This window comes from Cyclopterus lumpus, chromosome 16 (assembly GCF_009769545.1).
Source record: "Cyclopterus lumpus isolate fCycLum1 chromosome 16, fCycLum1.pri, whole genome shotgun sequence".
Lineage (NCBI taxonomy): Eukaryota > Metazoa > Chordata > Actinopteri > Perciformes > Cyclopteridae > Cyclopterus > Cyclopterus lumpus.
In genome coordinates, this window is record NC_046981.1 from 5,666,446 (window position 1) to 5,689,476 (window position 23,031).

Genomic DNA, 23,031 nt, shown 5'->3' on the forward strand with positions numbered 1-23,031 from the left:
CCCTCACCTCCCATCACAGCTAATTACTGCACTTCCCTCTTATTATGTTTAAACCCCATTAGACTGTTGTGGTAAATCAATATTTGTTTTTTGGTTACCGATTGAGGAGCGAGGAAGCTGCTTTTATAGGCTAATGATCACCATCAGCCGCGGGGACAGAAAGGAGCCCAACACACTGACCCTGCTCCTCAAGGCCAACAGTGTCAGCCCCCCTCCTCCTCCAGAAACTAAAATATTAATAATTTATCTTTGAATCGACTTCGCTCTCGGACAGATTAGATTTTAACCATTTGATTTTGTTTGGACTGGGCGTTCCCATATTATTACTTAATGACCTTCCCAGCTGCTCCTGTCCATTTTCTGTCACCAGCAACCATCTGGACACTTATTAGCACCTCAATGCATCCACGCTGCTTTCCTCCCAAACTTGAATAAAATTAAGTCTGGTTGCAGACTGCCAACATTTTTTTTTCTCCCTCCCATTCACACCCTTTTTTAAATGAAATTGGTAGAAGGCCAGCGTTTTCTATTTACAATAATAATAATAATAATAATTACGTACAATAATAATAATAATAACAATAATAATACCATATAGAAAAGAAATATAGGCTGAGGATACTCGTGGGTTTTGTCTATAATTTCATTTAGTTTATTAGGCAAAATATACGATCTGGACAAATTCCTTCAACGCTTCCTATTTACAAATTTAAATCACTTGGTATTTACATTAAAGAAAGGACACCAAAAAAAAAAAAACACAAGATAGAGACAAAAATAATAATTATAATAATTATAAAGTAAAAAGCCTACCAAAAAATGTCCCAGCCTGCCTCGGCAGAGAGAGAGAGAGAGAGAGAGAGAGAGAAAGAGAGAGTAACATTATAGGCGCGATTATAGGCTACACAACAATAGAGGAAGTAATCCATCCATCCACAGGATATTACCAAATTACGCCATTTGTTTTGTACCCGACTGAATGCTACGCGGCATTATTATTTCTCAGTGTTTTTTTTTTTTTAGGGAGTGTAAAAAAAAGTCTTTTACAGTCTTCTTTTTCTATTTATCTTTTCTTCTCTTTTTCAAGCACGAAAAAAAAAGAAAGAAGAAGAAAAAAAAAAGGTGTTCTTGATCAAGCCGAGGAGAGAGCCGTGAGCACTCGTTGCGTGGCGTCTTGCGGGCTCCTGGCGCTGGAAGGCAGAGAGGATCTGGATAAGAATAACACAGAAAAGGTAGATAAATACCCCCGTTGTGTTTGGACAGCGGGCTTCAATATGCATCTCAATTGTCTGGCTTTGATTTGAAACAGACTGCAGCCCCCCTCTCAAATCCCCTACTTACTTTACATATAATAATAATAATAATAATAATAATAATAATAATAATAATAATAATAATAATAATAATATAGATAGTTCTAATAATTAATTATAACAACAATAATAATAATACATCGAAAAAAAATAATAATAATCTGCATGAAACCAGTATCAACATTTACAATCGTCATATTTTCCTATTATATTCTTGTTATTTCTTTGTGGTTGTTGCACACAAAGAGGGTATTTTGTAATAGGCCTACTTGAGACCGAGGTAAATTTTTTTTTTTTTTCCTCTTTCGGTAAGAGCGATCCCCAGGGCTCCGGGTCTCCCAGGGGTCTTTAGGGAAAGCACACAGCCCAGACAGAGCCCGTTTTACTCGGTGACTTGATAAGTAGCCACACTCTCCCCAGAGGGGAGGAATTAAAGGGGGTGTTGGATGGGAGTCAAGACCCCTGTCACCCCGCAAAGCAAACTGTGTTTTATTTATCTCTGTTTATTTATTTTTTTATTTCGTAATTTTATCATCGTTGTTTTATGTAAAAAAATAAATAAATAGGGATACATCAAAAAGTATAAGAAATGTCCAGACAAGTTAGAATCGTAAAACAATTTGCATCGTATTATTTACTTCTCGAGTAATAACTGGAGTTATGATTCTATGAAGATCATGGGCCTTCTCTAACGTTCATGCTGGATTTTAGTTCGTTAAACGACAGCTGTTATACACAATGCTGAATGTATAAATCAGTCCATAATTATTTGAAATGTAGCAACAACCACAGCATTTCTGAATGTATAATTTAATATGAAGCTGGGGCTCACAAAATAACAGGGTGTTTCCAAAAAAAAATCAACATAAAGCAACAACAAAAAAAGTCCCCCCCCCCCCAAAAAAAACCCCCATCTCACCTGTCATGGATGGGTCGAAAGGAAGACTTCAGAATCTGTGTTGGAGGTGAATCCGACCTGACACCGTTTTCATGTTCTAAACAGGAAATAAGCAAAACACTTATCACTATGCTGTATAGGAGGACATCTTTTGTTAACATAACATGTCATAAAAAAATGACTCCACTGTTGATGTTTTGATCTAGTGTGGGGACATTGTGTATTTAAGTATGCATCTGTGTGTGCATGCGTTTGCACAATGCTTTGCTATTATATTATTAGTACACACACACACACACACACACACACACACACATACACATATACATATATATATATATATATATATATATATATATATATATAAACAGGCATGAGATACAACATTAATGTAATACAGGCTTCTCTTTAATATGACATGCGTCGAGGCCGTTGTCCTACCTATGTGCTTGGGACTGTGTGTCTCTGGAGGGGCCTTGCTGTCATTGCTGAGTGCTGCTGCGGCTGCTAATGGCGACACCACCACGGATGTCGGCTGCTGCTGCTGCTGCTGCTGCTGCTGCTGGGCCTGCAAGTGGTGGTGGTGATGGTGCTGGTTTACTCCCAGAAACGACCTCACGTTGAGGAGGGAGTTCTGACCCAGGAAAGCCCCATTTGTCCAGTTGTGGAACTTTCCAATCTGGCAAGTGTACAGTCCATGACTGGGGAGGAAGGCCGGGTGGGTCTGGATCTGGTGGTGGGGGGCTGATGAGTGCGTGGTGGCCCCCGGGCCACAAGGGGACGTGGGTTTCTGAGAAGAACTATCGGGGCTCGTCGCGGTCTCTGCTAAAGACCATATTTTGGGCTTATTGTTAGACGGGAGAGGAAAGCTCCCGACTCGATCCGGGGAAAGCACCCGCGTGGTGTTGTTGTTGTTGCCGTCCGAGTTGTCCTTACTCCCCGGGTGAACCGAAATGGTGCTCTTCGACTTGTCAAAGGCCTCGTGGGCCTGCAGGGCGAAGGCCCGTCTCTTCTCCAAGCTGTCCAAGTCCCCCCCCGCGCCGACACCGCCCCTGTGGTCCCTGCTGCCCTCCGTGGATCTGTCGTCGTCGTCCTCGTTGCTCTGATCCCCGTCGTTGTCGTCGATTTTGTCGATATCGATGCTCTCCAAATCGATCTCCTCCTCGTCTTCGTTTTTCTCGCCCTCGTCGCCGCTGCCGAACAAGTTGCCGTCCTCCCCGTCCTCTTTGCTCCTGCTTCCCCATGTCACCTTGTTCTCCTTCTTGAGCCTCCTCCTGGCGTTGGCGAACCACGTGGAGACCTGCGTCAGGGTCATTTTGGTGATGATGGCCAGCATGATCTTCTCCCCCTTGGTCGGGTACGGGTTCTTCCTGTGCTCATTGAGCCAGGCTTTCAAGGTGCTGGTGCTCTCCCGGGTGGCGTTCTTGGGCCTGGCCGGGTCCCCGTACTGAAACTGTCCGTAAGGGTAGAAGGCCTGAGACGCGTGCGCTGCGAAGCTGGCTGGATGGACGCCCGGACTGTCCTTGAGCTCGTACTGGGATCCCTTGAAAAGGAAGGAGACAAAAAAACGGTGAAACTTTAAAATAAAATAAAATAAGTGTGACACACTGAATTGTAGTTCCCTTTATAATATATATTGTATTTTTTTTTCTTCTTACAAGTCAAACAAATAATAAGGCCCTCTATAAAAGAAAAATATCAAAACGAGTTTCCTCTGACTCCACACATAAGTTTCTCAACTTGCACAATGTCACATGCTTTTTACAGGACCTGCGTCACGGCACCTGCGCCACGCACACAGCAGGCTCGCTACGTTTTTTAAATTTTTTATTAGCAAACACGGTGCATGCATGTCTGTCTTAAACAAACGGAATACATGAAGTCAATAGGGCGCGTGCAAATCCGTCCGCATCGTCGTGCGCACTCAAATGGTTCGGACATGTTTACATGCTCTCCACACATGCTCAAGTGTATGTCAAAGCACCTTTAAGGCCCTACTGAAGTTCCTCCAGCCTGACACACTTACACTCTGGCTGGCTCATATTTGCTTTGGGCACAACTCTCAAACATTTCGATCAGTTCACGTTGGAGTTTATATTATTATTATTTTTTTTTTTTTGGGGGGGGGGGGGGGGTAATAGCTTTTGTTTTTGGAGCTTTAGCTCAAAGCATGCCTGTGGACCTGGTGCACACCAACACATTAACACACTAGTTAGTTATTATCACCAGGTGTGTGGGCTACTTTGGGCCAACTGATGTCTCATCATTCTTCATCTAGACACATTCAACATCCATGTGTCAAGGAACCAGGTCAAGAGGACACACTTTAACAAAAACAAAAGCCCCAAAACGGGTATACCTTATTGCATGTTGATACATGCGTTTTGCTCAGATGATCATAATTATTCTTGCCACGGTAAGAAACGAGTAGAAACTTTTGAAGCACTTGTACTTACATGCTCAAACCCAGATCTGTAATACAACTGCACTTCTTTTTTTTTCTTCTCTCTCGTGAACTGTAATTAAACTTAACAGTGGTCGGTGTAAAATGCCTCTTTTGGTTACATATTTGGCAATATGGGCAAATAAATAATTTGGAATGAATTTTGGTTTTGTTTGTTAGTTTGTGGCAGACAGCTCAAACTTTACGCATTTGTAACTCGGCCAAACAAAAGCAACGAGCTGTCAAAAAAATCGACTAATATTAAGAAATCGATCATTTAAAAAGTCGACACATTACCAAAAAAAAAATGCATTTCTGTCAGAGAGCGGTGAGAACTTCAAAAGCATACACACTCTGCTATACATCTGACAAACACGAACACACAACAAAAAAAACAACCCAAACAGCAAAACAAACATGAATTCTTACCATCTGTGAGAAAAGAGCCAAGTCCGCGCTGGTGTACGGTAAGAAAGCGCTGTAGTTGTGCGCGTACGGGTTGGCGTACATGCCCAACACCGACGACACCGCCGCTGCTGTGGCGGACGGGCTTCCCCCGATTTCTGTGCTCCCTCCCCGGGACGAAGGCGTAAGCACTCCCGGTCTCTCGCTCCCGTACACCGCCTGGGAGGCACTTAAATACTGCGGGTAGCCGAGCTGCGGGAAAGACATCTCCGCCGCCGAATGGTCGCACGGACCGTGTACACGTCCGACAAGAACTGCGCGTACACAAAAGTGTGCGAGAGAAAGAAGAAGAAAAAAAAAAAAAAGAAAAAAAAAAAGAAAAAGGAGAGAACCCGCTGGAGTGAAGGGAAAGTGTTTTTTAGCCAAAAGTCACAGCCACTACACACATACACAGAGGTATGCAGTCGAAACAAACGCGCTCTTAAATCTCGGCTTCCTCTCTTTTTCTCGCGCAAAGTCCGCTGGATGTGATCTGATCAACAATTGCGCTCCGACTGACGCGCCTGGCCCTGAGGTCTCCAGGCTGATCTCTCAGATACAATTTGAAGTTGATGCTTTGATTGGCATCCCCTACTTGAGCCTGCAAGCTCCTCCTCTGTTTGGAGCAATGTGGATAATGTGAATATAGAGTGAGCGCATTGGCTGGGGCCTCTCTCTCTCTCTTTCCCTCTAGCGCTCTCTCTCTCTCTCTCTCTCTCGCACGCTGTCCCTCTCTCTCTCTCCCTCCCTCTCTCTCTCCCTCTCTCTCTCTCTCTCTCTCTCTCCGTGTTTGGACTTATTGTATGTTAAATGTTCAAGCATTAGAGTCCATTCACCGAAGGCTTTGATTGTTGTATGACAACCTGTCTACACGATTTTACAGCTGTCCGACACAGGGGGAAGTAAAAGCGTCAGGAGGAAAAAAAGTAACTTTGAATAGATTTAAATTGTAATTAACGAGGGAAAGAAAAAAGCCTCTCTGCAGAGGAATTAGTATGTTTTTGTATCACGGGCTGCTGTTTATTGAATTCTTAATTTCTCATTTAAAGTGTGCAAGTTGGATTTATTCTTTGGAGTTTTTTTAAACACGGCATTATTAAATCGACGTAACAGTTTAATTGTGTTTGTGAATATAGGGGCATTCTAATATATATATATATATATATATATATATATATATATATATATATATATATATATATATATATATAATATATAGTAAATTTACCAAATAAAAAAAACATGAATAAATTAAGTATTATCTAAGTATTATATTTCCGCTTGCGATGTGAGTTCGACGTTTTCATTTCCAGCCGCTTTTCCGGAAAAAGCCAAAGCAGTTAAAGAAAACCATGTGATTTATTAATTATGTATGTTTTTATTGACTTCTGTTTGGGTTTCCTTTGATTTCTTCATAAAGGTTTAATAAGCCAAACTCTCTCTCTCTCTCTCTCTCTCTCTCTCTCTCTCTCTCTCTCTCTCTCTGGTTGTGTTTTATTCTCAACCTTTTGCCATCTGCACGCGTGTGTGCGCGCGTTTGTGTGTGAGCGTGCGGGTGTGTGTGTGTGTGCGTGTGGACTTAAACCAGATTGTTGTTGTCCTTTGTAACAACATCGCCACTTCACGTTTCCTTGTTTTGAGTGGAAACGAAAGGGACAACTCAAATACCGAGGCACCGGGCTGTGAAGCGCCCACCGGATATCATCCATACATTTGGAGTCCCTAATATACCTTTGCCTTCATATTCAACACATCGACCTATACAAAACAAAGTATAAAGAAAGAGTCCAGGCAGTTCAGAAACCTGTTCACTGTGACTCCTGTATTCCTAAAAAAGCACAATTGTACATTTTATTTTAATTTGATAAATTAGTCTATCGAGAAAATAAAATCCAACACGAGTGGAATTGAACATCTAATCCTGTAGCTTTTTTTTTTTGGGGTCACCGCCTCTTGAACCGCTTATCCATTTTCTAGCTCAGACCAACAACAACAACAACAACAAAAAAGGAGGAGAAAAAGGCTCGGACTCTAACCTCCACTTTCCTCTGCTGTCCACTCCTGCCACCGGCATGTGGCTCACCAGAGAGGGGGGGGGCGTTCATGTTTTAACACTTCTATTTTTTGATTTGATTTGATTCTTATATCACCCACCTCCCGAGTCAATGGATGGGGGGGGGGGGGGGGGGGGGGGGGGTTCTGTAGATCTAGATTTAATGCCTTAACGACCGAAGCCCAAGAAGTCAGTAGATTCTGATCTGCACCAGATGGCTCCGAGTGGATATTGCCGAGCGCCGAGGATCTGTTCAAAATATCTGAGGGGCACTGATAGTAATCAGGGTAACACATCAGAAAGGAGGGGGGGAATGGCGATGGTGATAACCCGCTGGAAATGTGTGCAGGGGGCTAAATGTGATGCTTGTGGTGGAAGAGGTGGGCTGTGAGTGTACGGAGACATGGAAGTATATCTCTAGATGAAGACATTATAGAAATAGAAGAAGAAGAACAAAACCGGAATGGACTTGATTATTATATTAGTTAATTAATAATGATGCTAATAATTACAGTTGCTGATTTCTACAACACACTGGATTTACGTTTTCTTTTTTCTCAGAAGAATTTTTTTTTTGAAAAAGAAATCTGACTCCCGGTAAACAATGACACGTGCTAAGGGCAATAAACCATCACCGTTAACTGATTTATTGGGTCTTGTTAAACTCTCATTACTACCACAAGCTCCTCAGCTTCGACACACAGAGAGAGAGAGAGAGAGAGAGAGGAGGGGGGCGGGGGGGGGGGGGGGGGGGGGGGGGCGCGACTGTGTTCCGGATCCTCCTGCCGTACATCCCACAACACGTTCACTTCCAATGTAATTCCTCGAAACAGACGGGCTTTCAGTCGCTTTATGACGCGCACGAGCATGCGCGCACACACGTTCACACACACAGAGACACAGGCACACACACGCACACACAGACACACGCCCACGCACACAGACACACGCACACACACAGGCACGGGCACACACACACACACACACACACACACACGCACACACACACACATGATTTTTAAATACTCACTCCCTTTGAAAAAAGAGGGAGAAAGAGATTCCTCGGGCTGCTCCTATTAGAGAGTGTTATCGTGTACATCTACAGGAGGCTCTTCATAAGCTGCTATGCTTTAATGGCCACATTCTAATAAGTCACTCAGGTGGTGGATATACCTTCTTCTTTATTTAATAGCCCATGTTCCACTTTTTTTTAAAATTCCCCATCACTTATCGCTTACGTTTTTATATTCTTAACACCTCTGCAAAAAAACAAAACAACGAAACCGTGAGATAATATTGTGTAAATGTTACTGATGTGTGTCTAATTTAAAATGGCTTGTAAGCTCAGCTACACCCAACTGTCACCAAAACCTACAGGAAAAAAAATCAGAGGAGAAGCCGTTCTCTCTCTCTCTCTCTCTCTCTCTCTCCTACCCTTATATAGTTACATAAATAGTTATAGGGGATGGACACCTTTGCTATACTCACGTCCAAGCTATAATAACATTGGTAGCAAACATCCATTCAAAACATCCTCCAGGTTATCAATGAATAAAAACACAAACACTTCCTGTATTTCATTCAAGGGGGAAACAAGTGAGACGTTTTTGTCAAGTTTATTTTTTCCTCAAGAACATGCATCTTGATTTTGTAAACAAACACAACAATCCTGTTTTGTAGCACAAGCCACAACTTTTGTCTTAATATATCTCTTTTTTCTCTTTTGATCAACATTTCACCCATAAAGTAATGAACAAAAAGCCTGTTGTACTTTGACAAGATGTGTTTATAACATTTATGTTTTTTGTTTTGGTTCTTTTTAAACAAAGAAGTTAGCATGGCATTAGCCTCATTCAGTTTCATTTGAACGCCTATATGCTTGAACTCCCGTTTTTTAGGAACTACGCCAACACGCCTGAATCATCCAATAGGAGTCAAAGAGAGTGAACCTGTTTTACAATAACAGCAGTTATGTTGACAGTTGGCTACCACCGCAGAGGTCAAGGGTGTCTCTGTGAACTAATAACTGTGGTGAAAGATACTCCTTTCCTGCCTCTGGGAGTGCCAAAGTTGAGGAAAGGTTAAGAATCCGCAGAATGTCCCATTTGTGCTTTTCTTTGCAGATTATCAAATTAAGTGTTGAAACCAAAACTCCCCCCTTTCCCCCCGAAGAGGGGAGATTAGATGGTGATATCAATGATATCAATGGACCATCGCAATCGTTCCTTCTAACGTCGCGCACATCACGCATGTGCACACTCACGCAGAGGGATCCGGACGTACTCCCCGAACTGCGTCAGAGCAACTCGACCGCTGGGCTGCGGGTTGGAACCAGAGGACCACTGGTGTTCCTGTGAGACATTCGATACACGGACAACTGCACCACACCTATAGGTAAGGAAACTAGGAATTTCCTGGATAATAAAAGAGGTCTATTCTGGGTCTTAGAAGGTCAAGACGTTATGCACTTGACAGCTAAACACTTGGAGGGCAGGGGTGGGGGGGTGGGGGGGAGGGGGGTTGTCAGTTTTGAAGTGACAAAGAGCTTCTGAGCTCAAATTGTTGCCAATATTATATGGGGATTTGCGGTTTCTCTAATACTTTTAGTCCCGCAACAGGTACATGATACACTATTTATAATATCAGTCTGCTTGGGCCCTCGGAGGATGTTTGTCTCGATGTTCTTTACTCAGTGTATGCCAACGACATAACTGAATTTCAGCAATTTCTACCCATTCATCATAATTTCTGTATATTTTTTTAAGAGAAAAGAACATCACATGGATTTTGTTTGCCAAAATCCATGTGATGTTGTCTCAAAGCTGGCTTTGAGGCATGTGCATTGCATAATGTTAAAAGCAAGTGACTTTCTGAATTGCCTTCTACATTATTTCCACATTATTTTGTTGTTGTTTTTTAATCCCTTGTTTCAAATACCGTACAAATGAGAAACACTGTCTTATATAAATTACTTTTACATGCTACAACATTTTTTTTTATAAGAAACATACTTTGGCATCAGATGTGGGTTTGCATCTTAAATTCCACACGTTTATAAAGCAAGCTTATTAGTTTTGGAAAAATCGTGGTTCCAGTCATATGTTCATGTGAACATGTCCCGTCTTATGCTTCACTTTCTTTAATTATCAAACCAACATCAGCCCAGTGCCAAAAGATAACCCAAAGAAAAGATGAATCATGTTTTAGTGTTTATGAGAATAAATTGTGTTGGAAAAAAAAAAAAAAAAACATGCATGCGAAATGTATTCACTTGGCAGATAGATTTATTAAAATGCCTTCATTATGTGAATAAAGCAGCATAACATGGGATGCAGATTAGAGGGGGATGAACAGAGAAAGAGTTGAACAAGGTTGCTTCATTTAAGGTTACTCCCACTCGGCAGAGGACATTGTCCTGCACTGTAATTCAATAATGATGGACTACTGCAGCAAGAACACTACAACCACCACTGCAGCGGAATGTATAATGTATATATAAAAACACCAGCACGGAATAAGTGCTGAGGGTGTTACCTCATCACGATTGTGTACCACGATTAAGACGCCCGTACAAAATAAGTACCACTCGCTTGCAAAAGTTTGCAGACACTATATTTCATTATTGTTGAGATGAGTTCTTTTTAACTCGTTCTGGCTTCTTTACTTGCACACGCGGTACAAAAGACGACAGCCCACGATCTGACCCCCCCCCAAACCCCCCCAAGGGTATTCTCAGAGGTGGCTAATGAACGGGTGGACCCAGATTCTGATGTGGTTAGGGGGCCAAGGGGAGAGAAATGTGAGAAGGGGTGTTAATTGTTTTGGCTCTTTGCTGGGGAAACATATCAACATTAGATCTAATGGAGGTTAAAGACTCTCATTGCCATAGGGGCTCGAGCTAATGAATAGCTAGAACTAGCCAAGGAGAGCGAGAGAGAGAGAGAGAGAGAGAGGTTGCCACATTTACTGGCCTTTTAAAAGGTTTTAACTGCATTCAGCTTGAGTGTTTCATTGCAGCATTGACCTGAGAGGATTAACATTAAGGACTCATGAAAGTATGTTTTATATGAAATGTAGTTTTCTTTTAATGGGACATCTACACGTGTAAGCAGAGCTATTTTAAGAGCTTTAAGAGAAGAAGAAGATCCCCCAGTGCCCTTATTTTAAAGTATTTTTTTAATTTACCTTTAATTTACCTTCATTAAATACAGACACTTTTTCTTCAACTTTAAAACCTGTTGCGTATAGATTCACACATACTGCACATTTCATCTACGACCGCAGCAGATATTTAACCAATTTTTGGCAATTCACAAACTAATTCCATTACTTGGAAGACTTAACTTCTCTGTGAATAATGGAGCGAACGAGCCAAAAGGCCGCGAGCCACAGACGCCTGGTCGCTACTGTACATCTCCACGATTCAGTCGTAGATGTATGCAAAGCACAGTGAACGTGTGAGATGTACAAAGGGACTTTGGACAAAGAAAACAGCGTTATCAAAGTCTTCTTTTTGTCCCACGTATAATTTTATGGTAAATCTGAACGAGGGAGACTCAAACATTGGTTTGTAACACTAGCTTAGAAATATTCACAAGCGTTACTCTCTCATTGCAAATGTTTATTTGCTGCCTTAGAAACAGTGAGAAGGAGAAGAAAAAAAAAGGGGAGCATGCAAAATCTGCTTTCAGATTATACAATTCACACGTATATTTATCAACAGAGTTAATTGAATTTTAAGGAAATGCCTTCTTGGGGAAAGAAGATTTCTTCTTTTGAAAGAACAACCTTTGATATTAGTGTAAAGGATAGATTTAAAGATACAAATGATCAACACAAAGCGTGACAAATGGAATTTTAATGAGGCCGTTTCTTTCATCCGTTATCATGTTGTGCTGCGTCTTGACGAGTCAGAGGAGTCGAAAAAAACCCTGCTGTTTCTACTGGACGTGCCTCGGCCTCTCACATTGCTATCACCTTGATCACGGATCAGACCCACTCTGTTTCAGTTGCTTTGGGGTTGAACTTCCTGGAGTGTTTCATTGGTTAGAAACATTCAAGCCTAAAAAAATAAATTAAAAAAAACATATTTGAGAGATGAGATGCTTTTTCCTTTGATTCATTTTATGAAAGAAGTACACAACATGTCAACATTTGCTGTTATTTCAGCGGACAACTAACTTTTCGTCTGATCTATTTGTGTCACGGGATATTGTTCCTGACAGCTGGGGGAGGGAGGAGTGGGGGGGGGGGGACCAGCAACTGCTGTTTAGATTGAACTTATTGATGTCATCATGGTTCCTGAGTAGGGTAACCATTGGCCCCACCCTCTAGCCTTTGGTGTTATGGGGGTCACAGATGAAAACAGCAGTCTGTCAAATTCACTTATGCAGTAATGAGTTGTAGACACAATGGTCTGGGAAAGGGGAGGGGGTTTGTTAGAGGGTAAGCACACCCCCCCCCCCCCCCCCCCAAAAAAAGAAACCTGGGTTCCAAAAAGGGTTTACAGGCTATTGATGTATTAGATTAGCTCTTTGTGGCACAGATTAGATCTTCACCGTTGCAGCTGAGCAGGGAATCTTCTTTTTCTCTGTTTAGACAACCATGACAAGCCTTGATATGAGCGAATCAGGTTGTCCGAGAGTATACAACCTCAGATATGTCGTGTTGTGATGCTCGAGACATTGCTTTGGCTCGGACACTGTTGTTCCTCAAGATGGAAAGACAGCGACCGTATTGATCGAAAACAATTCAACGTCTACAGTTTGTATTGGCCTAGCCTTTTTTTATTCGTCGCCAGGTGTCAATCATTTTGATGTCTCACTCAGAGCAAAGCATCTATTTAGCTGAATGACATATTTATCATCCAAAAGCAGGTGTGTACCAAACGGCTGTATTTTTGCGTGTGTTTAGCGGCCGTTGAGCCCCATAAAAGTGACATGACGAACAGCGTGTCTTTCGGTCTCCAGTGTTGATTAGTTTGCTACGTTGCACCTGCTCTTGTTGACGCTGTCAATAAAGGTCAGTCAAAAACACAGCCAGAACACGACGAGTGACATGGTTCATGTCATGCTTGCAGTATGTCATTGTGCATGGCAAATCAGCAGCAACAACGGATATTACACTTTGCTTGCCGGCACTTTTTTTTGTTACTTTTTTTTTTTTTTTTTTTTTGTTGCAATGGCTGCACTTTTCTGTAGTTCCGAATAAATTCCAAGAACCTGCAAGCCAACACATTTCAGCATTGAATACAGTAGGCTGCGTCAGTTGGGTTTCGCAATCTTAGCATCTTTTAAAATCATCATCCATAATTATCTGCCGATTCTAAATAAGAGTATGTAATGCTGTGATTGTACTGATCTCATCTTTCAGTCACAAACTCCCCCCAGAGCATGATAATGCATGGAATGGTACGTTATGATAATAATGTACCATATTAAGCTAAACCAACTCAGCTATTTCATATTCAGTTGGGAAATTGCATCAAAACTCTTAACATTTTTAGTGTGAGTAGATTATTTGTTATGTTTTGGTTTCATGTAGAATATATAAAATCTGATATAAAGTGTGTTGGTCAGTCAAATTAGGGCTGGGCAATCTAGAGAAAATCTAATATCACTATACGTCGCATTATTGCAACACAATTGGTGCTTTTTATAAAGTATGAATACAATGAGTTTTGGTAAGTTCAGGAATATACAGTCTTATAAACCAGGAAAAGTCAGCACTTATGCCATACTACTATATATATAGCAACATAATATTGATATATCGATCAGCCCTAAACCAAATGTTAAATATTGTATTCATATTTATTTTCAATTTTGTGAGATATAATGATTGCAAGAACAGAAAAAAAAAAAGACGTCTGTAGACTGCATCCACTGTGGGAAAGGTTTACCTCCACGAGGGCAAATCAAATAACCCCTTAAAGGAACAAGGGTGCACTCTTCTCCTTCGAGTGCAGTGGCGCTGCTACTCGGACCGGGTGGCAGGTTGCAACACGGCTTTGTACATCACGCCCATTTTGAAGCATCATTGATCGCAGCTGAAGAAGAAACCAATCTGGACAATGAAGTTCAATAACAACCGTCTCCCATCTCAAAAGGGCCCAGCTGATCTGGGGCCAGTGTAATGCTTTAGCATTAGTGGCACTCAGCTGTTTCTGCCAAACACTGGCCCACACCATGAAATCTCTTGTTAAGAAGAGAGAAATAGTGTTCGGCTTGTAATTGAACCGTTTTACCCCCCCCCCCCCCTCCTCCTCCACCTCCTCCCTGCCCCTCTATCACTCTTGTTACCCCCTTTTTCCACCTTCTTTCCTTCTGTCCCGTCCCGCTCGTCCCCATTTGTTTTCCGCTCACCCCGTCTGGACACACACACACACACACACACACACACACACACACACACACACACACACACACACACTCCTTTTGTATGAGCACCGGCACCCATCAAAATCTGGATCGATCCCCCGGTGTCATTGTGTGAGGAGGTTATTTATGTGGGCATCCAATCTGCACCTGCCGTTGTGTTTGAGCAAGAGGGGAACACAGCCAGAGTTTGTTAACAGTGAAAGGGGGAAACATCAAAGCTGAGAGAGGGAGAGAGGGATGGGGGGGGGGGGGGGGGGGGGGGGGGGGGGGCAGAGAGAGAGAGAGAGAGAAGGGGAAGAGCAGCCACCTCAGAGCCCCATGAGTACCCGCCAGCTCGCTGCCTCGTCTCTCGTGAAATGAGCACTTTCACAGTCAGTTAGTCTTTAAGTAATAGATATATTGAGTTCATCCCTTGTAACGTTAGACAACTAATTTATTATTATTTTTTTTTCCCTTTTTGCCTTCACCCTTTGCGGCCCTCCCCTTTCCCCTTGTCCCCTTCCATCTCGTCCCCCCCCCCTTCCCCTCTGTGTCCCTTTTTCCCTCCGTTTCCCATCAACACAGGATTATGAAGGTTAAATAAACTCTGTGAAAATGAATGAATATTGCCACCCACCTCCTCCCCTCCCGCCCCCCGACTGCAATCAAAACCCGCACCGCCACCACCCTTCTTTCTCCCCACCCTCATTGCCTGCAAAAAAAAAAAAAGAAAAAAAAGAAAAGAAAAGAAAACTCACGCCCAGGCTATCTGGCGGCAGAATGAATGATCCTATTTATGTTAATGCATACATGAACGTTACACAGGTTTTTCCCCTGATAAGGCGATAGGTTAATGAAATGCTCATTTCATTTTACCAGTTGTTTTCTCTGTGAAGTTCCGATAAGTAGCAAACCAATGAAGCTTGTAATTACAATCTTACAGAAACCCGGCCAATCTGTGTATAAATCTCACCATCCAATTACAAGATGTAATAATTTTGCAGTCAAGCTGGTAATGAGGTCTAATACTCATGCATGTGATAATCCCCCCTGGATGCTGACTCTATCAGATGTTAGCTTTGTAATTATATGAGCTTGAGAAAAAAAAAAAAAATCATTATTTCATGTTCAAGTAGAAAATGAGGTTGGTGGGAAGTTAATTTTCTCTATGCTCTGTGAAGCGTAGACAAGAATTTAATGATTTAATTACAGTTGTTAGCCCTTTTTTGCAAGAGGCTTAAATTGAGCTAAGCATTTTTCATAGCCCCCGACATCAAGAGTCGGGGAACATCAAAGATTCTGACAGCATGCAAAGTGATGAGCAGGCCCAGTGGCCCTGAGACTTTTTTTGTTACTCTTCTTGGTTACCTGGAAAAAGGGGTCCCTTACTTTTGGTTCCTCTCCTTTTCCCCTTTTATCCTTTCCTTTCCCTTTTCACTCCTTTCCTTTCCTCATCGTCAGGGTAACCACAGCCCAGGGACACCAGACCTGCTTGGATAAAAGCAACATCAACAAATATTAACCGCTCTGGCTTTCACCACCGGCAGCTAATCCACTGTATGTGAATTTGTCATATCAGATTACTATGACAGTCATGGTGCAGCGCAGAATGGAAAGCATCCTCCTGCATCCTCAAAAGGACAATATAGTTTTACTCCCCACCTTCTTTGAATTTCAAAACAGCCCATGAGTGGTGTCTGTAGTCCTCTGATTTCCATACAGCCTTTATATGAGAGAAAGAAACTGTAAATACATTCCTCAGAGTAATCCCTAGAAAGAGGACTGGCTGCTTTTGGCACTTTAAAAAAGCGCTTTGAGCAATGTAATTCAACTTCATAGTAACAGTAGCTACTTGGTTATGCAGGGTGGTATGGTGTGAGTGTGTGTGTGTGTGTGTAGACGGCTGTCAGCCATCCTTTTATCAGGTTTTTGGAACTTGGCATCTGGGGAGTTATTGATTCCGATTTTAATAACTTATTTAAGTTCTTAAACTTGAAATGAGAAATGGTGAATTTATAAATAATTTTGTGACAATTCCCATTATGGGACTTTTTTTTTTTTTTTTTAAATGTTTGTAAATCACAGAACAAGATCAAAGAAAATGCAAGTATTAATGTATGTATTTATGTATTTTTATGAGCACTTTTCACAAATGTATATAGAGTGAGTTACATGAAGGCTTTGCTGCGGGAACTGTTGCCAGCTTCCAGATCTATACATCCATATATACATCCATATATACATCCATGGCAATTACTTTTGTTCAGTTAGACCAAATTATTTGTTTATAAGGTAAAGTGTGGGTCATGGTTTTACGTAAAAAAAATCCTAATGGAATCCACATCTGTCCTTATGTGCTATTAAAAAAGTTTTTTGGGGAAACTCCATATAGCACACTGCTTTTTCTCAAAATCATAATGCTGCTGCCCGAACTACCATATGTGATTTAACAGTGTACATTATAGCACTCTTAATAAGGATTTATTAAATTTACATTTGAAAAGCTTGAACAAACTTACATTTAAAAACAAAAAATATGATAATCAATGTATTAACTTGAAAGAAATGTTAATTTAAAAAAAAAAAAATCAATTAAATGGCTAATGGTTTGGATTCTAGTTATAATCCAGCTATTGTGTCTGCCACAGTACATTAATTGGATTTATTTGTAATTTACCCTGATAAGAATCTCCCTTTGTCGGCATTTCACTTACACAATTCGACCATTATTTGCATTTACTGAGTTAGAAATGTCACGTTACACTAGGGTGTGGAGTCACACGATTCATAAAAAAAAGAACAGCTTTTAGTCCCCATCCCCATCCTCTCTCCCTCATCCAGAAGTCCCAACCTCCCCTCGTGACCTTTTTGAATCCCTCCCTGCCCTCTCAGTCCTTTCCCTGTGCTTGGCCATGTCCTGTTAAACAAGGAAGGCGTTGCGGTGTTGTGACCCACAAATGTGGGCAGCTTCACGGCAGGTTTTTGCGGGCCTTTTTTTAATTTTTTTTTTCCTGCTCTGGTGTCCAGTCTGCCTCCATCTGCCACTGCCTCACCACAGTCCCACTGGGGGAGCCGGGGCTAATTTTGCAGTCAATTAGCAGAAGGGCCGCTTTTGTTCTCTCACTGGCTCCCATGGGCCCTATCTGCTCCACTGCTCCCTCACTCTCTCTCCAATTCGATGGTTTTTACTTTCTGTCTCATTTATCCGCAAATGGCTCTCTAGCTCTCTTTGGTCGTGTCATTTCCTTTGTTTCATTCTGCTCCCTTCTCTTCATGTCCCCTTTTGTATCTTTACTTTGTACATCATATTCTCATCCTCTCTGTTCCCGTTTCTCCCAGTGACATCGCTTCTTTGGGGTATCGAGTGTCCGCTCGCCACATTTCTCCTCCCAGCACACCCTCGCTCGGTGACCTTTGTGACATTGTTGGCCAAACGATGTCTCTGGCAATCACGAGCGATAAAAGAGATGGAATTATAGGTAAATATTCCCAGACTGATTTTGATTCATCGTATCATAAACATTGGCTATAACTCTAAATGGCAAACCATAAACAGCATGATAACAATTAAGTTAACATGTTGTGAGTGTTGACATCATTCCCTGTGTTGTGTGTATATACATGTATCTGTCAGTGCTGTTTTTAAAAAAAAATCCTTGTGGAAGATAAGTTTATCTTCATACTCAAGTCGCATTATAAGATTATGGACATACTGTAGGTTTAAATTAAGAAAGCTGCAATATCCAATTAGTTTAAATGGAGATACAAACTAAAACATTTCCCTCACTTCTTTTCCAACTTCACTCTAGTGTTAAAATGTTAATTCCCTTTTTTATAATGAGGGAAAATTACATTTAAAAGGAAAATAATATTTCCCCTCCCAATTACTTTCATTTGAAAACCTCGCCCCCCCACAAAAAAAAAAAAAACTTGAAAAATATCCACTGTAAAATAGGTAGAAATCATTGTTCTCTCTTTTGATCGATGCGGCACCCTGTGGGTCGTACCCCGCTGTTGTCCCCGTGGCTCTACCTGGCCCCACTGAGCTTTACCTGTCTCAAGTTAATAAATCATTTTGGCATTATAAAATATTCAAAGGAGGAGGGGATCAGGCAAGGCCAGGTTAAAGAATTTCTTAAATTTTCATGGCATGACAGCCTGTTCCACAACCCCCACCCCCTTCAGCTGCTTCTTGCTCTGGGTTGTGTGAGAGAGTGTGTGTGTGCGCGTGTGTGTGTGAGTGTGTGTGTGTGTGTGAGGGGCTCGGGGTTGGGAGGATCGCCCGTGTCACTCTAATAGTCTAGAATTACACTTGTATCAGTGTCACAAGCATATGGGGTCTATGTATACCCTTAGGCCCATCACACTCCCTTCCACCTTCCACTGTCATGGCATTTAAAATGATACCATTTGGGCAAAGCTCGTTTTGACAGAAAAAAAAGTGAAAAGCCGTGTGTTTCCCCTCCTTAGCCTCGACGACAGAGCTCCAGCCACCAGGGGCCCCTGTCACCGAGCAGCCAATCAGATGATATTTTACAGGATAACGATGGAAAGTAGGTTTGCCTCCTTAGTGAGTGCTCTGTCTCTCTTCCCGTTCCTTCTCTCTCTCTCTCTCTCTCTCTCTCTCTTGCCCTACCCTCCCTGTCCTCTGTGCACATCGGGATTTAACAAGAATCCAACGGTGACACCCTGAACGCAATCAACATTGTTCATCGACGATACTGCAGGAATGCAGTATCTAAAGTGAGATTTTACATATTTAAAATATAATTCATACGGGGAGGAAGTGCTTGCGGTTCGAACTTGTGCGTTTGCTTAATTTTGGGAACATCTTCATTAACAAGTGGTCATGGCATGTGCTTCTCATGTGCTTCTCATATGCTCTATGTTTGCAATGTGAAGCTGTAATTCTACTGTTTACCCACAAGTCATGTAGCAGAGGACACAATAACTGTCTCTGGGATGACGGTCCGGAGATAACATCTTTCCACATAGTACAAACCTTCCTGGATCATATTTAATCTGAATCAATACGCTCCAATTTCAAGGTTGTTTTATTTGTAAAACATTTTTTTTTAACACTGCACTTTGTATACATCACAATGTCATTAAATGTAATGTTTCCTTTGGTTGTTTAGCCACGGTGGCTATCGATGCTCATATCAACCTCCTGGGTCATTTTATTTATCTACCTATCATTAAACAAAAGACATTCAGCGACTTTTGTGTCATTTATCAGCTAACGTTTACTCAAGCGATTTGTTTGGCACGCATGCAAAACAAATACACCTTCACAGAGAGAATGACATGCGTATTTTTAGTACAATTGTCTTATTTTTGTTGTGAACTCGGGCAATAAAACAAGAGCGGTATTAAATTAAATATTCTCTACTTGGCCTGTATCAAACCGCTGAAGAAGCCTGATGTGAGTTAGCCTCACAAAAGGTTAAACAGCGTATGAAATAGTGATGAATCTGTGGAGAGAGGGACCAATTAAAGCTCCCCGCAGTACTCTCCTATCTCTCCCTCTGTCTCCCCCCCCCCCTCTCACGTTTACTCATTCCTCTCATCCTCTCTTGTCATACCTTTCACCATCTCTTGATCCTCTCTTCCGCCCCACCCATGCCTCCTAATTCCTTTTTTTTCCTCTGTCCCACATTCCGTCCATCCCCGTCCATCTACTCGTCCTCACGTCCTCTCACACACAGACGGTGCTTCGGCTGGCTGCGATGGATTCCCTCTGGATAGACACTTCACAGTAGGTAATCTGCGAGAACCAGGGCAGGTGAAAGGTGTACGCCTCCACATAAAGAATAGTGTTACGTGTCGGATGCAATGTGGAAGAGAAGGTAAGATCTAGGGCGGAAGATTTGGAAAGGATCCCCCATGGTGCCAACTGAAGCACTGACATCAGTTCTTCAAGAGGCCAGTGGCCACGACTCCCATGTGGCCACTGGCCTTTCTTCTCTTCAGCAGGCTGGGATATAGCATCTCGAAAAATGAAATGAAATTCAGTGTTGTGACGAACGAGTGGAATAAACGTATGTAACGCTATGTTAAAAACAAATAAAGATCCATCCCTTAATAGCATGAATGGTGGTCAGTGACACCGATGGGGATGTGATGCTTGCAGCCAGAGAGCTGGTTGTTAGCATCAGAGTGGCTCAGCTCCTCCGTCGAGCAACAGGTGACATAAGAGGATGCTGCCCTAACTCCGAGATTATGCTTATATGATATAGAAATGATGTTTGATAAAGTCTCATATATAGTCTCAATCTCAAGCAGCGTCATCTGGACTCACATCTCCAGCACCTACTGCTTTACTAACATCAACAGACACACACACACACACACACACACAAACACACTCACCCACACACACACACACACACACACATCCCTACACATTTTGTGTTTCCCTTTTTATCTTCTCATATCTCATCCCCCCTTTCTGCCCTACTAGTTTGACCTCTCTGAAAACCCTAAAATATGCCAATAATTGCACATCAAATATCAATGCATTATTTCAACCACAAGCTCTCCCCTAGCCAATAAACACACACACACACACACACACACACACAGACAAACACACAGTCACACACACACACACACCTGCACAAATGCATTCACATAGAGTACATTCTCGCATGCAAACACACCTATATATATATATATATATATATATATATATATATATATATCTGTAATTGCGTGTGGATATACAAGCATAGATAAATACATTTGCACACAAGCTTGCAGGCCCCGTTTTCAAGTACACACACACACACACACACACACACACACGCACAGGCACAGTTTGCTGGCCTGCTGATGGTGGAGGACTCATGTTTTTTGATGATATGAAAGTTGACCACATTTACATGCAAATCGAAGTTCCAGATTAATAGGGTCCACGTATGAGGGCGAAGGAAGACGCCATGGTAATATGCTATTATGGCTTTTAAATACATTTACCGATGTTTTGACGCAGAATTAGCATGGTCCTAGCACAAGGAAATCATGTCGGCCTGATAGCAATTTGGTTTTCCAATTGGGAATACAATTTCATCAGGTTCAACTGTCATTTCTAATAATGACTCAGGTTGTGCTCACTAAATTGAAGATTCTTTTTTTTTTTGGACTCCAACCTTGGTGGATGAAAGAACAAACACGATGTTAACAGAGGCTCTTGCAGCTCAGAATTGACTAGTTACAACAATCACACTTGAGATATAGTACACACAACTGCGTGCGACTCTGTTCACGCGTGTGTATTTGGAGTTTGATGTAAATCTCTGAATTATGACAAGTTTTAGTCTTTGAACTTAAGAAATACACAATCTGACTTATCAATGGACTACAACGTAAAGGCGAAAACGACTCTCTGGCACCAGTGAAAGTCCTTCCCTCCTTCCCAGCTAAAGAGTACATTTGCATATTTTACGTGGAGATAATCTAGCCCGCACTCTGTCAAGTGATGGAGTAAATATGACTAGTCAAATCATTGCTCGTCAGCCACAGCAAAATGTCAATCATCGCTCAACCCAAAATGGTCCTGACAGCTAAATACAGATCTCAATTTTCCTGCAGAGAATTCATTACTTCAGAATAATAAATGGCAAAATAGATTGTTTAATCTTTGCATTTATTTGCTTCATCATTTTGTCTTCAAAATGATGAATTTCAGCATGAAGGCTGTTGACAAAACTCTGAGTTCTCGTTGTCGACCAAAGATTAGACTGTGGATTGACCTGAAAGGATAAAATGAATGCTCTGTTATAAGCCTTGTTTATCAACTTTGTGTTTAATTAATGTATTCAACAGTATCACGGTTTGATTTCCTTTGAGCACATGCAAAAACGAGACATAAGGAAAGGGAAGCATAAAGGGAGACAAAAAAACAGACATCATCCTCGGGTGTTAGACTTGTGATGTATTTCCTTTAAGTTTCCTCACTCAAGAAAAACAAATAATTAACAGCCCCACGGGACATAACACACAAATAGAATAATGTATTTGTGTCAGTCAAATGCCTTTCCATAGATGGGCAAAGAAAACATAATAAATGAATATGAAATACGTAAACAGAGCCTGGATGCCATCCAATTAATAAATACCATTTTTTATCGTGTCTTCTGGGGGCTAAGATACTTTTGAAAAAATAAAATGGTAGCATGTCTTTTGGCGTCCTTGTCAATTTATGTAAACAGCCTGCAACCGTTCTAGGGGCGAGGAGCACAAGGAGATCATAGATTATTAATGGAGTTTGAAAATAACAAAGGCTGTGTCAGCTGCATCCTGTGCCGTAGTATCAATGGCACTCGGTCGCTAAATGGCACAGAATGGTTCCTTGCTGCACACCGCGGGTTAGATATCAAGTATTCCTCGGCGTTAGTTATAATCCTCGAGAAGCTGTTAAATAGATGGTCCGACCCAATGTACAAGTAGAAAGAAAAGAGCCTTGGGATAACCTTTATCTTACTCAGCCTCTGATTTGTTGAGGGTCTGCTAATTTGGCT

The 23,031-nt window shown here is 41.7% G+C and overlaps 1 protein-coding gene across 1 annotated transcript; it reads right to left on the reverse strand.

Moving 5' to 3' along the window:
* Window positions 1-633: 633 nt before the first annotated feature.
* irx1a (iroquois homeobox 1a) lies at window positions 634-5,463 on the reverse strand. The gene is made up of 4 exons (XM_034553660.1): window positions 5,084-5,463; window positions 2,653-3,754; window positions 2,233-2,308; window positions 634-1,208 (listed from the first exon to the last, which is right to left on the reverse strand). The coding sequence occupies exons 1-4, from the start codon at window positions 5,324-5,326 to the stop codon at window positions 1,133-1,135; spliced, it is 1,497 nt and encodes a 498-aa protein (XP_034409551.1). The 5' UTR covers window positions 5,327-5,463; the 3' UTR covers window positions 634-1,132.
* Window positions 5,464-23,031: the final 17,568 nt, after the last annotated feature.

What these genes read in the sequence shown, in the direction of transcription:
- irx1a (XM_034553660.1), bottom strand. Translation starts at nt 5,326, where the DNA reads ATGTCTTTCCCGCAGCTCGGCTACCCGCAGTATTTAAGTGCCTCCCAG. An exon ending in TGGCTCTTTTCTCACAGATG is followed by an intron (nt 3,755 to 5,083) that starts GTAAGAATTCAT and finishes TTCCTTTTCAAG; the next exon opens with GGATCCCAGTACGAGCTCAA. An exon ending in TTTCGACCCATCCATGACAG is followed by an intron (nt 1,209 to 2,232) that starts GTGAGATGGGGG and finishes ATTCTTATCCAG; the next exon opens with ATCCTCTCTGCCTTCCAGCG.